The sequence below is a fragment of the Atta cephalotes genome, assembly GCF_000143395.1.
Source record: "Atta cephalotes unplaced genomic scaffold scaffold00010, whole genome shotgun sequence".
Taxonomy (NCBI): Eukaryota; Metazoa; Arthropoda; class Insecta; order Hymenoptera; family Formicidae; genus Atta; species Atta cephalotes.
The window spans coordinates 2558800-2576293 of record NW_012130074.1 but is presented as its reverse complement, the minus strand read 5'-3'; the positions used below and the strand labels follow the sequence as shown (position 1 = coordinate 2576293).

The following is a 17494-nucleotide window of genomic DNA, read 5'->3' as shown; positions in this document are numbered from 1 at the left end:
GAGAGAGAGAGAGAGTATATGTGTGCGAGTACGTATGGCATAGATTGTAAAAAAATGTGGTTGTAAAAATGCACGTATAAGGTTTCTCTTAGCAGCGACGCGATCGTAAAGGTAACTTCGCGTTGAAATCTACCTACGTAGTAGCATTCCTGGGGTTTATCACAACCTGGTCGATTTCGAATACAATGAGAATTTATAACATCCTCCCCCTTTGTCCGTATCTTTGAAATAATCTAATCATATCGCGCCGAAATTATTGCTTCCTGGCTATTAATATTCGTCCGAGCATCGCTAAAAATCTGAATAATCCACTCGTATAAAAAATAAAACGGCAAATTAAAATTCTCTACATTCTACCCCGATTTTTTTCATAGTATAGCTTCTGTTAAAGCTTCATTCTTCTGTTTGTAGATATTTTAAGTTATTCTCGCTTGAAATGTGTGATTATTCGCGCAAAATTAAACTCGACAAAATTGAACTCGTTTCTGCAATTAACAGGTAGATTTTTTTAGCCTATAGAATTCGATTCAAGTTAAAATAGCTTCGCGACTTTTCCAGTAAATGTTAAATTCGCGTATGCCATTTTCGTAACAGGCGAAATCGAGGTTCATGGAAAAATAATCTCTCTCAAATACGCAGTCGTCGAGTGTTTGCGCACATCATAGATCATGCAACCGCATTAGCAATGAATTTGGGATTCAAATGCACTCCATTCTAAACTCCTGTGGTATATTCAAGTTTGAGGCTAATCAAAACCCACTTATATTCGCGAACTCTGTTAAATGAATGCCTCTCCGCTGGCTCTCGTCCTTGTTCTGGCCCCGTTCCTTTCCATATCCCTTCCTTTCCATACCCCTTCCTTCTAAGGTAATATTAAAGCCAAGGATGCATCAACATTCGCGGCCATCAAACAAAGCTAATGACGATTTGAATTCATACATCTGTACGTGCGTGGAAAATGTATTTTATCAGATTTGTGAATTTTTAGGTATACTTTTTTATTCGAAGGACAGACAATAGTGAGTGATCATAAACGAAAGTTTTTTGCAAACTTATATATGTATTAAAATAAGATACAAGAGAAAATATTTCAATAATATTAAAAAAGATGCGAAAAAAAAAATAGTAGACATGGCTAAGATTTTATTTACGATTATTTACGATTATTTACGAAGAAACTTCCAAATTTTAAAAAATTAAACTTGAAGATCATCATCTTTTGTAATATCGGATATATTATTCAATAAAAAATAACGTAAGAAATAATAAAAAAGAAAATAATAAAAAAAATTTATTTATTTATTTTTATATAGATAAATCGCAAATATATTTTTTGATTTGCGTTTTCATAATATTTATCCATATTTTGCACCAGGTTTCTCAATTTTCTCGAACATGCCTTGCGATATAACATTTTGTACATACAAGTAAACAAATTTGTAGAAAATAGATATAAATAAAGAAATCTGTATAATATTCAGAAAATATATGAGAAATTTTCATAGTAATAAATAAGGCGACAAATGTAGCTGTTTTTGAACAGATTAATTTAAATTAGATCTTCCGGATTTATATTCTGGACTTGTCTTACGAAACACCTCACGATACAATAGATGTGAACAAATCTCTGGTGCATGACTCGAGCTCTTCGTGCAATAACGCCGCGTTCCGTTGTGCGCGTCACTTGTGCGTGCAGCTTCATTGTCTTCGAACTTAAGCCGCTTTCGGTGACCTTATCTATTAATTTACGAAAGATTAATTGAAAGCGTTGTTCCTGAAATTCCCTTGTGCTACACGTTGCTACAATGTTGCTCGCAGAATCTACTTCATTCGGGAAGCTTAAAATTATTTGATCGCATAGCAGTCTGTTGTCTAGCAATCATACATACCAGTGGAAACATTACAAATAAAAACAACAATAACAATTAATTCACATAAATGTGCTTAAAATGATAATGAAGTTCAAATAGCAAAATGCCTCGATGCATTTTATAGAAATATTGTCGAGTTATTTTATTAAAGTAAATTTTATTAAATTTTATTAAAGTAAATATATCAATGTATACTCGAGCGACCGACTGCACATTCAAGTTTTAGTTTCTAACATTTCCATTTAAGGACGTCAAGAACATTTCTCATGATATTTATAAGATGTTACGTATATCATTGTGGACAATCAAGTTGGAAGATTAGGCTTTGGCCACGGAACAATTTTGGATAAATGCTCCTCGATGGGATTTACACGTATAAGCGGTTGTCTTAGCGGTATCCCTTAGAAACAAGTTCTTCCGACTTTGCTCTTTCATGCGCAGGTTAACCGTTCGCGGGATACACCGATAAACAGGATAAACCGATTTCCGCCAAGAAATGTGGCGAAACCTTCGATAGCATATCTGCTCCAGTTATCTTCATCGATATTGTTCATAATATCGCTATACATACCATAACTGGTAACAAAAGTGTAATGAAATAGCATAATCGCATTTAAAGATCGAGTACATGCGTCACGTTACCGGATACGAAATACGTCATTTATTAGCGTAGTCAGGACAAACTGTTTACGTAAACGATTTGAGTGTCATCGCAAAAACTAATAAACGCGATAGAAGATAATGGATTACTACATTCATTTATGATAATGCTTGTCACTCCTGACACGTAGAAGCATCGCTTAAACTTATAAAAATATTTCGCAGAGTAGAATACGAAATTATACTATCTAATAAATTTGAAAAATTTATAATAACTTTATGTATTTTTAAAAATAATTTTATAGAGACATGTTGATTTAACGGTATATAAATTTTGTACTTATGTGGATTTAATAACATTAATGAATATTTCTCATTTATTGCAGTTTTTCATTTATATACGATTATAAAATAAATATAAAACCGATAAAATATTTTTACACGAAAAGAAATATATTTAAAATACAGCCGATTTTAAGTTTTAATTGTATTTAAATAATTAATTAGTATTATTGTATAATATTTTGCTGTAGTACGCGCGTAAGCATTGCAGAAATGTTTAGCAAAACTAGATTTTTTTATCTCATATTATGTCACGCATTAAATGTGATTAATATGCAACGAGAAATGAAGAGAAAATGATCATATATGCTTGTCAAAACGCGCATACAAATACATCAACACGCTTTATTAAATAAAATTGAATTTGATGTATAAATTATTTCTTTGATCTAAATATTGCAGTAAGTATTTGTCGCATTTAAATATGACTGAAGAGTCGTTTCTTTGAACATTTTTAATTAAATGTATAACGGTGACATCGCTAATAAATTGTACTTTTTTTTTCTACTTCGCTAAACCTTATAATTAAAAAAAAAAAAAAAGAAAGTAATTAATTAACATGACAAAAATATCGGCAGTTGTTTTTTAAGTCATGTAACATAGACGTTTTCTTTTTGCATCTTAAATGATGATGCATAATACAGGAAAATTAATAAAATATACATTCACGAATACGTGCAAGAAAAATTTGCAAGCGAAAGTTTGAGTCTAAGGAAATTCAAAATATAAGCGTGATAAGTATTTAATATAAAATAACAAGACACATCTACTAGTTTAATCGAGAAAACAGGCAAAATCTTCTTACAATGAAGGTCACGTAACGCGCTTTAATTATATTAACACGAATCTGGCGCATGCAAGATCTGACCGTATCGTACAAACAGTGTAACAGTATTTCGCAAGTCAATCGCGGGATTCCCTGGTGATTGCCTTTAATTCGATAGTTTTCAAGCCTCTTCGATAGACGTGAAAAAAAGAACTTGCGGTATGTGTACAAAACAAATATGCAAATTTCGAGATACTTCGTGATGAATTTGCCGAAGTGTTGACTTGTTGGGTGGTTTCCACTAACTGAGCATTTTCATTGCAAACGAATCACTGTAGAGTGTTAGTCCGTTTTAGCACGTATTGCACGATTCGGATAAAACGTTTTTCTACGAAGCCTTTGTCACAATAGTTTCTATTGATCATAAGAAAATAATTAGGGAACTAATATTGATTGATAAAAAAAAAGGTTAAAAAAAGGATTTTGCCAAAAAGGGATGTAAGTAAAAGAATAATTTTTGTAGATTTTGATTTCCTGGATATAATAATTATTAAAAATTTCATAGCATTTGGGGAACATTTTGAAAATTAAACACCGAACATGATTATTTATTCAAGTTTCAATATTTTTGCTTAATTGTCGAGGTATTCTCCAAAAAGCATGAATTTTTTAATAATATCCAGAATTTTTTATTTATATTCAGAAAAAATCAAAATATACTAAATATAAAAGACACTATTTCTTTTACTTACTTATTAAAAAAAATTGATTCTTTTTTAACATTCTCTAAAAAAGAATAAATTTTTACCTAAAAAGTGCAAAAAAATAGTGTTTGTTTGCAAATTTTGATCCGGTAAAGTTATTAAAAAGTTCGTGACGTCTGAGGAATACCTCGAAAATTAAACAAGAATATTGAAATCTGGATAAATACATCGTGCTCAATTTTCTATCCGAGTTTTTTTTGTTAATATTATCATATTTAGAAGGTCAAAATCTGTAAAAAATAATATTCCTTTTACTTATATCTTTTTGCGTTGACTCTTTTTTTTAATAATTTATTTAAAAAAAGTAAAAACATAAAAAGATGAAACCGATTTAAAGCGATTTCGAGCTTCTTGCCCGAAACAAGAGCTGCAGAATATTATAAACAAAAAAAAGATTAATTCAATTAAGAGTATTAATAGCTGCGAATTATTATTTTACAAATTTCGAAAATACTATTTTTTAACTCCCCAAAATGCTATTCCCTTTTGGTTAAAACTGAAGGAATGGTAACGTAATAAAGTATGTAAGAAGTTATCATTATTGTATATACAATTAAAATTACAAGAAGCACTTACAAACAAGTGGATGTAATAAAATAAATTGTAAATGGACTACTTGGGCTTTCAAGTAATTAGAAATAAAATATAAAAATTGCAGGCGATCTAATAATTGCTTATTCCTTTTTTTCGTTGTATATATGATTCCTACATCTTTTTGCATCGCGATTTTCATATCTATGGCTTGTGATAGCTATAAGTATAATTCAAAATAAGAATTCGACAACGGTAGTATTCAAATAATGTAAAATTAAATGAGTAGTATATTCAAGACACAGAGGAACATAAGTACGAGTCGTTTGTTCCAGAATCTCGCGATCGCGATGCGGCTCTTGTCCAAGACGTCATCGGTTGATAAAAGAATAATTTGAATTGTACAAAGTGATAAAGAATAAACGCAATCGAATTTTCATAGCTCGCTCGATCACAACGACGATATCGTTCATCGCTGCTTCGATGAGCTTTCGAGTAAAAGCACCATCGTAGAGGGCATAGGGCGTGGGGCGGAGGTACGGGCGGGTTGGTAGGACGATCCATTGTTTATCTGGGCCCTACCTGGGTAACGGTGGTGCTCCTTATTGGTATTACCCTCTTGAACAAAGTGCGTACTGAAGAGGACCGTGGCATCGCTCATGGCCTGCTCCGTCATGATCCTAAGGGACAGCATGAGACCGGATTGGCTTCTGTCGACCGGCAGATCCGTCACCTCGAGCATGCTCGGCGTCAGACTCGTTGCGGACGCCAATAGTCGCCTGGTGTCGGCGTCGAAGACCTGTAGTACGTAGATGGCCGTGTTCGTGTCGAAGTCGAGCTCGCTCTCGGCGCAGCTCACCCGTACGGTCGTCTGGCTCTCCTCTCGGATCGTACAATTCTCCGGCGAGGGTGGTTGCGCCAGCCTCTCACCTGCTATCGGAAGTGGCACAACACACCAGCCTCAGCCTTCGTCTAACTGACTTGAGAGCGCGCGGGATGGTTTCGGAGAGTAGGGAAGTCGAAGGTAGCTCCGACAGCAACGCGAAGCCGAGAGTAATTTTACGAGTAAGGAAAATATGTGACGCACGATGAACGAATGATGGAAGATTGCGATTGAATAATAACGGTGCCCGATAAACTTATTTTGGGCAATAAACTTTAGGGTTAATTGGCGAGCTCGTGTCATGTTGCAATTGAAAAAAGACTGATGAACAAACAGAAATGTTCTCATTTGTTCAGATTTGAAAATCGAATTATTGAAAATTATAACTCACGATTTTGTGAGTTCTAATTTAAAAAAAAGTTTACAACAAATGGAAATAAAGGCCCTAAATGGTCAAATTGAATCTTTAGTGCATAAAAAAAGTTCAATCGCAGGCGATAAATCTTTCTTTTTATGAATTCTACGAATTGTGATAAAAATAAGATAAGAAGTATTACTTGTAATGCTGTTACAGTTACTATATTTTTTTTAAAATGAATTAATAAGAATGTTGTACTTTTTTTATTAGTAACGATGAGTTATATTTTTTGGGTAACGAATATAATCGTTACTTTTATACAATACGTATGTGTGTGGAACGTGTACAAGCGAATTTTAAAAGAGAATGCTATATTTGGCCATATTGCAATTAACCATAACTACTATAGATGTTGAATTCATGTGGAACTGGTCAATTAGCGACACAGATAATTGGATGCTACTAAAAAAAGAGAATTTGTGAAAAAAATCAAAATTTGGTGAAAAAGTAACGGAAATTGTAAAAATTCAGTATGTTTGAATAATAATAATGCTAACGAATTATTTTTTCAATGAATAACAAATAATGGTAACGAATTATTTTTGAAAGTAACTTTCTCAATCCTGGATAAAAGAAACGCATCAAGACTATTGATTATTTAAGATCTTAAAAAAATTGAAAAACATGGTTTATATAAAGTCGTAAAGAACGGAGTTCTTCTCTCAGTATGTACTCACTCCTTTTTTGTAAACGTTGTCATAAACAATTAGTTAATTTAATCCATCGCATTTTGCACAATCATATATACTTCTTGAATATATTTTGTAATGAAAATGATTAAACTTTCTTGCAATAAATGAAATAATTTAAAAGTAGATTCACTTTTTTAAAAATATACAATATTTAAAAATATATTTTAAAATATATGTTTAAAGTATATTTTTAAAAATGTATTTTAAATTTTAATGTATTTAAAAATATACAAAATTATTTATTAGAAATAATTGATATAACAACTGGACGGAAAATAACTGTGTTCGTTAATGTTTCTATCAGTTGAAATTCTATCAGTCAAAATATTTGTTCAAATATTTATTCATTTCTTTTTTTATAAACAAGATCCTAAATTGGATTTATAATATTTTTGAGAAGACTGATCGTGAAAATAATTGGTATTTTTCGCTCATAATTTATGGCAATCCATCAAGGAATCGTCAAGACATATACCCGAATGAAGCTTAATCAGTCGTAATATTGCTCGCTATAATGCATCCTCGCGTTTCCATGAGCTTGATCTCTTCGAGAGAGCTCGATCATGCCGATGGATTTTCATGAAATGTGCCAATCGTTCGTCACGCAGTGCACCGACGTATTTTAATGCAAAACGTCAAAATGCAATCGATACCTGCCAGTCATCGAACGAGATGAACCGATCCGTACACGTATTTTTATCACTTTTATCGCCTCAAAAGCTGCCATTCGATGGCATACAGTTGTTTGATCCAGTTCTATGAAGCTTTTTACATTGCCCGAGCAAAGTATATTTTTTCCGGATGTCCAAGCCGAATTTCAATAATGTAAGAAATGCATTTGCTTTTCATTTATGTACAATTTTCAGTTGTAATATGAGAAAAATTTCGTATTCGCGATAAACTTTTCCTTCATACGTGGTACGATTCGCGGAACAAAGTTTGAATATTTTTGAAATATACACACCTAAAGTAGAATCGAAAATGAAATCGAAATTGTAGCGCTTTCGGACTTCTTTCTTCTTTTACAAGAGCAGCACGTATCGCCAAGTCTTGTTAGTTCAGGCGGCGCGGCGGGATCGGATATAAATCGGGCGAGAATAGCGTAAAGAACGGCGATTTGTAACGAAGGAGGACCAGCTGACGCGAAATACGAAAGCCTTTTATAGTCTGGTTTACCCCTATCTCGGATCCGCTGCAGCGCAGGCCGCAGTAGAGCGGATAAACGACGAAGCTGACGGGCTCTGTAGCCGCCGCCTATTAGCCGCGCATTATTAACGCGCGTAACACCGCTTAACGTCTGTCTACGTGCTACCCATGGGTTAATCGTGAGCAATTAGTTAGAAGAATGCGGCAGAGCGGCCCGGGGTCGCTGGTGCTTAAATTAGGCCGAGAAATTTGTTTAATAGGGTTACAAGCTACTACCGGAAAACAGTTCCCGCGACGCGGATGCATTTAGAAGCACAAGCTAAAGCACCCCCTACCTTAATAGCAAAATTCTTGTGCTTTCCTTTAAACATCATTCCGATTAGAGCAATGTAATCATGTAATTTGCATTTCAATTTTAGTTAAACTAAAACACTTAATAATGAAGAATTGGATAAATTAAATCTTGGATATATATATAGAAGAACTTATTTTTTATTATTGTAATTTATATCGGATTCGTGTAAAATAGATGTTTGTGCCGATAATTATTAACGAGCTTTAATGAATAAAAAAATTAATAACAAATATTTTTTATCAAAAGAAAGAAAAGCAAATTAGATGCATTTATCTTTTCAGCCTGTGTATAATATTGATGCGTGCAGTTATTATTATCTTGCTTATTTCACCTTTGAATTGACGATATTACTTAATATTTATGATGAATAAATAAAAAGGTACGAAACGGTCATTGACGACGAGCGATCATGCGCTGGTGTCGATAAAACATCTAATTACGTACATTTTGTAAATGTATGCCTGCTACGATTTCGATGCAGTTCTACACGTAACTCTAACACGCTTACAGTTTTACATGACATACGTGTGCTTTGATTGAAGTAAAGAGATAATACCGCCATAATGCCGAATAGACGCGAATTTCGGATGGATGGATTCAATATCATCGTAACTCGTAGAAAAAAATGTAGATATGTTTTAGATGAGGACATGTTATACGGGAAAAAATTTTATATATGTGATGCATGAATATTCTGCAAATGTATTATATTACCAAAACTCGGTATTATTCGTCCCAGAATAATATTCGTGTTTGGAAAGTTAATAAACGCCGTTTTCGAAATATTTATTATAATCAGTTTATGATGGCGAACAAATGATAAAAATAATATTCTATAAAAAGTATTATTAAGAGTATACTGAATTGCACAAAATGACGAATTATTATATGATTTAAAAAGAATAGTGTTCTCTTCAAGCAGTTTCCACTTATTATGGGATTCTTTCTATTTTAAGTATAATATTCGAAATTTAATTGTAGTGCTTATTCGATCATTTTAAATTAAAAGTCTCTTATTTCAATTTTTTTTTTCACCTGAGAAAGATAATAAAAAATCGCATCAAAGCAGTTAAATACCTGCTTTCTTTGAAATATGTATATTTATTATATCTATGTGTATCAAATTATTTATGAGTAGTTTTGATCAAAACACTTTGCTTGTTTTCAAAGATCTTAGATGTAACAAGTCGTTCTATAGGAAATTAATAAAATATATATAATAGAATAGAAGAAGATCCAATAAAATAATTTGTTTTTATTAATTTAATTTACCGTTTTTGTGCTTTATTATTGTGTTATTATTGTGTTAATTTACCGTTAAACATGCATTTGTCATCAGCATCAATGAATATTCAGTTTCTTTTATCAAATAACTTTGTTTAATTATTCTCTAATTAAATTATGAGTTACATTTCCGTCACGAAGGGAGAGAAATCGAATTCCATTATGAACTTATTACTGATTTAAACTTTTCCGCATATATCCTATAGTTGTTTGTCTAACTCCGAGCGGTAATGAGGAATATCTAGTGCAAACTGTCTGGATGATCTCCGCGCGAATCAACACAAATGCACAGTATATTATGAGCCGTGCGCGCTTAATATACTCGTGAACTTTCATGCGGCCACTCAAAAAGCCGCTGAAATCGAGTTACGATGTTATTGCACGAGAGAGAGGATCAACATGTTCACACGAGCTCTACGATGCAAGGCCGTGCAGCGTAGCGAACAGTGCTCAAAATATTAGATCGATTCATAAGCAATATCCGTTTGCGATGCTTCCTTTATATTCCACTTTTCGTTTATATTCCCGCATACATTTACGACGCATTTGTTTTACGCTGCGGTGGCAAAGTATACGAGCGGTATTGTTACGAGATTGAAGCGAGATCGAAAGATCGAACTACGAGTGGACGCGATAAATTATTTGTCGAGATTGAAAAAAATCTTTCACCGAGGAGAGACAACGTAATTACAAAATTACGATAACAAATGAAATATTTACACGATATTTAAAATTCTTTGTTAATAAAAATTAAAATAAAACAAATAAAGTCAAATATCTTGAAGTTCCACAAAACAATGTATTGGATAAAATTTCTTAATAATTGAGAAATATTTTTATATTACTAAACGATATGTAAAAATATGAATTTTTTATTTATTTACTGTTATTGTCTTAATTTATGATTATTAATATTATTAATACTGTTATTAGCATTATTATTATTATTATTATTATTATTGCAACAGAGAACTCTACTTGAAATATAAAGCTGCTTAAAACTCCGGAATATCCTTTCAGTCTCTACCTAATGATACCGCATCATTTCGGAATGTTTCGCGTTGTTCGAAGCTTACTTATGAATCGTCTAGTAAGTACATCGAGGACGACTTAATCACGGATCGATTCGCGATCGATCATTCTCTCAGTTCAGTTGTTCGCGGCCGGACGACTCACCTGTTCGTCTCTCAGGGAGATTCAGGGTGGTGGCGCGAAAATGCACGGTCTCGCTGCGACCTTTGGCGTTAGTGGAGTAAATGGAAACCTCGTAGTTGCTGCCGGGATCCAGATTGCTGACGGAGAAGACGGGCACCTTGCTCGTCTGGTTGAAGACAGTCGTAGGACCGCCGCTCTTGCCGGACCCGGTTTCACGGTCCACTTGCATGGTGAACTTTTGCGGTAGGCCGCCGTCAAAGCCTTCTATACATTCCACGTAGATCGAGTCGGTGGTTTGATTTAATAAGGAGCAGTTGTGCGGTGTGTCCGGGCGGCCTGTTGGATTCGCGCGCGATCAGCGTCAATATCGAGCACGATTCTGTGTGTCGATTAACAGGCTAATTAGCGAACATGAATGAATGCTTAATTGGCGAATTTGGAAGGTATTCTATGATACCACAGAGAATATCTGGCCGAGACGGAATTGATTCGCAAACGAACATGATGGTGAAAAGCGTTTGTGGTAGAAACTGTTAATTAAATTAAACACGTAATTGTATCTGGCTTATAAAGACATAATTTATTTAAATTGAAATTGTTTAATTGAGAGAGAGACAGTGTTTCCCCCTACTGTTAAATTATTTATATACGATTGTATATTTGTAGAAAAATTTGACAAAATTGATTTCATGTGACACGCAAATGCCTGAAAGAATAATACTATATATCCACTTATTATTGTCCAATCTTTTATCTATATATGCAAGGTTATTACATTACATTTAAAGATCACTATTAAAAGCTCTTCATAAACTAAAATAAGTATCTATTTTAAACGAAAATAAAACTTTCATTGTTAAAGATTTTAGACAAAAAAAACTGCTGACGGAACAACTGTCTCATACGCGCTTCTAGATTTGATCGCCTCTCATCGGCCGATACGAGTTTAGTTTGAATTTTCGTTTTTGTTCGAGCAACTATGGTACTCAAATTGACATGTCCCTTTTACGCAACGTTCACTTTAATGACGATTTTTATTGCACGTTCCAGTAGTTTAGTACCAAGCGACGTACTAAAATGCGTTTGTCACGTATTGATACGTCCTGATCTTCTACGACCTACCCCGATCTTTATGGACCTTTAAGAATATTTCCTACTGCGGAAAACGGATTCTTCCGCCATGTGTGTAAAAATACTAGCGTTCTTTAACCCGTTTGCACGCGCATCTTTATGCTTTCCGCGATGATAAAAATGTTGCAATATATTTATTTTCAATGCATTTTGCACGAACATGTTTCGAACACGTAGACAATTTTTATGGTAAACTATTATATATTACATTGAATTGATTTAAAGAATGTAACACGAATTCACGACAATCCGAAGTACATAATTTAAATCAATCGTAAAAAATCGCGCGAACGTTTATAGAAAATATTGATACGAAAGAATGTTACAATAAGGGCTGCAATAATTTGTTACTTTTTCAATATTTCATAAATGTATCTGAAGACAGTTTCTGTGCTCTTGAATGCAAAATTACACTGGTTGTATTAAAGATATAATAATACTGATATAAATAGCGATTGTAAAGGTTCTATTAAAATAAATCATAGTATATTAATATAATATACTATTCAGTATTAATATATCGTTGATAGAAAAATAAAATAATTAACGTTTTTTAAATCATAAATGTTTTTATGATCGATTTCCTTCCACTATCTCAAAAATATTAATTTTTTACTTGTACCATTTTTCTATCAAATAGCAGCAATATAGTATTATAATAAAGAAAATATATAAATACATTTATTTATAAAACATCGTAACTCTTGTAGTCATAGCAAATAAATGTAAAATAATAATACTATGCAAATATAAATGTATCGTTTTAATCGGTTTGCAGTTCTGAATTTACTCGAACATTTTTCTTTATTTTAGATATTATTAGTTTTTGTAGCTTTATAGTAACAATTTCTGACTCATCCTCGAACATTTCAAAGTACAAGAAAAGTATAAGAAAAGTACTACAAGCAAAAAAAAATTCAAAGAGCACGTTGATTTATTGAAGTTACATTGAGTTCACCTTCCGGTTTATCGAAATACCGATAATTCGATGAAGATGCAGTGAATTGCAGAACGCGTTGTGTATTTATAATTCACCGGATGTTGGATGGTAGTGTTTCGACGACAAGAAGAGTAAATGCATCGAATCTATCGAACGCGCTTTTCAAGAGTTTCAGAATGGAACAACATTCGTCTACTAAAATCGATTGCTGTACTCTAAAAAGTTGTGTCACAGCTGCGATGTCATCGAAAGATTTATCTGTCTTCGTTCCATTTGATTTATTCACCTGGTGATGATGACAATGTTAATATCAGCGATTGCAGAGTCATAAACAAGAAATATCAAACATTATCATATCATTTATGTATATGTAATTTATGTAATTTACATGTTTGTATTTCAATTCAATCGTTCAATTCAAAAAATTTAAATGCAGCACGCGATTACAAGTCAAGTCAGAAAATACAATTGCGTTTATTGCATCATTTAATTAAGTCACTTTAAATTTGCATGTAGTACATTTTTGCAGAATTATTAATTACATTGTAATTGGTTGAAAATGCATTACGTAGCAATTACAGTAGAAAATGCATTGACACATTTCACGAATTATAGTCAAGCGTGAAAAAGGCATTTGTATTTTATTTTCGATATTAGCACGAGGATATATAATCTGTTTATAAGAATAAACGAGTCTAAAAGAGATCGCTGCGTAAATATTTTTTTATTCTAAATTTGAATCAGTGAATAATCTGATATTCACTGATGTCCACTGATGATGTCAAGTAGTAGTACCAGTGGTAATTAGTGAATGAAATGAGAGATCCTTAACCTGGCTGATCTTTATTATATAATCTAACTAACTTTGTTTTAGTGCATAAATTCAATGAATATAATATTGGAAAATTGAAATTAATATGCATATATCAGTATTTTAGTTATATAATGTACACAATTTTCCTTTTTTTAGTTAAATTTCATTAATTGTCAGTGTCAAATGTCAGTGTCACTGAGTAATTAGTGACTGATCTACTGATTCAGATTTAGAGAGTAATAAATCAATTATAGAGCGAAGAGAGGAATGCGCGCCTTGCAAGGATAGTATGAGAGACGTATGTGAGTTAGATCCGAAGCAATTTTTCAGAAGCTTTGCAGTGAGGTCGAGCACTTACCAGCTGGCACGATATGGTAGACGCACGGCTCAAGCTGAGTGCCCTGGTCATTGCTACCCCAGCAAAGGAGAGTGCCATAGTCCAGCTCGGTCATTGGTGTGTAGGAGGCTGTCGAGCGAGTACGATCACTCTTGACGTGCGCCTGAGGTATGTCCACCGCCTCCATTGTATTATTGAATTTCCAGGTGAACGATACTTCCGGCGGGTTCGCCTCCAGCTCACAGGGGATCCTCGCGGTCTCCTGTCGCGCCACGCCGAATACCTTCGTCTGACCGTGCTGGCATACCGGCACGACTAGAAATGTAAATGTTGGTTCGTGCGATGAGAATATAAGCTTTGCATCGCGTGAGTTTATCTTGTGAGAAAGCATCAACGCGACGATAAATATTATTCGATAGTGAAAACACAATATCTATTTCATGATGTATGCCGTGCGCTTCAATTACTGAATTTTTTATAATTTTTTATAATTTTTTTTAATTTATAATTTGTGGTGGAGCACGTAGATAAAAAGGACACATGATCTTTATAACGATCCTTGCTATTGTTTTCGATCGTGAAAGATAAAAATGAAGAATTTTATACCGAGTTAATAATAAAAAGCTGTTAATAATAAAAAGAGTTACTTAATATTGAAAATTACTTAAGATGAATTAAATGTCAAGAAACGGTATACTTAATTGTGCCCTTAGTTTATTTTAAAAGAATCTAATATACGGTCACAGTAAAAACTTAAAATTTAGCTTAAATTATACACTTAACTAATCAATGTATGCATTTACATAAAATTTTAGTAAAAATATTAATCAAATAAAAATGTCTATTATTTCTAGTAAATGTACACGGAGAGAATTTTTCTTAGAATTTACCTTGAAAATATGGTAGTCTTGAATCAACATTATTTTATATTACCTAAATTTCTCTCATTCATTAATAAAACTATAATAAGATATAAAATAACATTAATTTTACTAAAGTGCATGTAAAAATATTAAAATATTATATTGTACAACTACCATATTTTCAGGATGAATTAAAAAAAATTCTCTCCGTGTATTTTCATTTAATAGACAATGCATACAACACATTAATGAAAGCGTAATATTGCGAGTCGTCTGTCACAGTAGATATACATTTTAATAAATGCATACAATGATTAGTACACGTGTGTACTAGGCATGTTTAGTATACACTAGTCATATATTAGTACATGTGTATGCACAAGTGTGTACATTAGCACACTTGACCGACACTTTGACCGTGATACACACACACAACACACACACACACACACACACACACACACACACACACACACGCGCGCGCGCGCGTACACACATGTGCATAAATAATATTCGACGATTAATTAATTAATAACTTTAAAATTAAACAAGGTATGGTCGATGCCTGCTTCACAATGAGTATTTTTCATCTAATATTGGAAGTAACATGATTAGATCTTTTCATCGGGGTTTGTATCGAGGAATGATCGACATGTAAATTCTAGTATACGCCGAAGGCTAATACGATTATTAAGCACTACCCGTAATTAAGCATTAACGATGGAATTCATGTCCCTGCACCATTCCCGAGTTTCATGTCAACCTCAGTCGACACGGTATCTGATATCGCCGTAATATACATAATACGCAATATACATATATATATCTTATAATCTACATATTGCAATAGTGTGCCATTAATAGAGCATATCTTCATTGTTCAGACAAGGGGGTATTTGCGTGTGTTCTTGAACAATATTTTTTCTTATTATATCCTCTGTCGCGAAATTATTAATATCTTTCGCAACTTTATAACAACTGAAAGTACATTGTTGCACATTCGGTAAGAAAATAAACCTCTGGCTATGCACGCAGTTCTTTACATCGCGGAAAAAAAGTGGGAAAGCATTCTCAAGTACCTTGCAAACTATTTGCGAAGCGGTTCGCAAATGAAGAAACTGTATAAGTGTATTTAAGATATTCTTACATTTCACCATATACTATAAACTTTCTCTAGAATAATGACAATAAAATAAATTTACATCTTTCATCGAATTGAACTTCATATTTAGATTACATATTAGAAATAGAAAAAAGATATGACAAACTATATAAGTAATCCTATTCGAAAGATATACTGTGTACATTTTCTGGAACTATTTGACAAAATCGTCGTATTTTTTCTAAATCGTTTTGATAGATTATTTTCGTGATCTTATTATATTATTATAATATCGATTATATCTTTAAGGAATTTATAGAATTTTATAGAATTTGCTCGAAAAATATTTTCTGTATAAACTAAGATAATGATTAAAATAAAAAAAGAAATATATTTAAATTCTATCAGTACACATATATTTTTTTCGATTTGATTTTTAAAATCAAATGAAATAATTTACGTATAAACTAAAAATATTCCATAAGAAATTCATGGCCCATAATTTTTATTATAAAATTAATACATTTCTAGATTAATTATTATATATCTGAATGTATTCATCAAGTTGGAGCATACGATCAATCGTTAGTATCTGCAATTGACATTCACTTCCATGAACGAAAGAAGATATTCAGTGTAAGCTGACAAAGGTTCCCTCGCGACCTCGACTCAGAACGGAAGTCTAGTCCCTCTCGTCTGGAAATTCAATAATACTTTGGAAGTGGAGAGCCGTAGAACATGCGGGATATCCGGCGCACATATAGAGACTAGACCCTTCATTGATTAGATCAGTCATAAAATTCCGGACGGTATCCGATGCCTGAGTATTGCATCCCCTTTGTACTTTGCACAGTTGTCGAAAGAAGTCCGATCTTGGGGATGCCTGGAATACTCCGGGTAGTATCCCGTCCGTCTCACAGGGTTACGAAAGACGAACCTTTGTCCTCTTACGGCGATCGTCGAAAAATATCTTAAGGATGTCACAAAGTTGCAAAAGGTCATCAATTGGAGCGCGATGAACTTTACGCGATTATGTTATACATCTAGGAAGGTGGATTTGTGTTTCATGACAAATGCAATTTCATATTTCTGCATGTACGCAGATGCACTCGCAATATAATAAGCAATACTAAGTTTTATAAATGACTGATCGAAGTACATATACCAATCATTTATCGCAATGTCTCTCACTTGGAATTTTTTCGATTCATGGAATTATTAAGAAATGCACTTTATGTATACATTGCATTATTGCAATATTCGAAAATACGCATAAATTTGTGAGAATAAATTAATATAAAAGTTTGTCGTGAAAAATTTCAAATGTTCAGGAACGTGCGCCGCGCGGAAAACTTATAGAATACATCGGCGAAATGGACATACATTCAGAGAAAGGTTTCTTCGATTTAAAGAAATGTTTCTTTGCTATACGGTTAAAGAAAAATTTCTTTGATTTGAACGTTATTTCTTTGATTTGAACATAATTCCTTTAAATCATAT

At 32.9% G+C, this 17494-nt stretch overlaps 1 protein-coding gene across 1 annotated transcript in view; it reads right to left on the bottom strand.

Moving 5' to 3' along the window:
- Window positions 1-17494, bottom strand: part of LOC105627709 (nephrin-like) — a 57248-nt gene that overhangs the window by 6161 nt on the left and 33593 nt on the right. Inside the window, exons 9-11 of the mRNA XM_012208987.1 lie at window positions 14051-14344; window positions 10829-11143; window positions 5457-5807 (exon numbers count right to left, since the gene is read on the bottom strand). Coding sequence (XP_012064377.1) covers window positions 5457-5807; window positions 10829-11143; window positions 14051-14344 — 960 coding nt within the window. The remainder of the gene's footprint in view (window positions 1-5456; window positions 5808-10828; window positions 11144-14050; window positions 14345-17494) is intronic.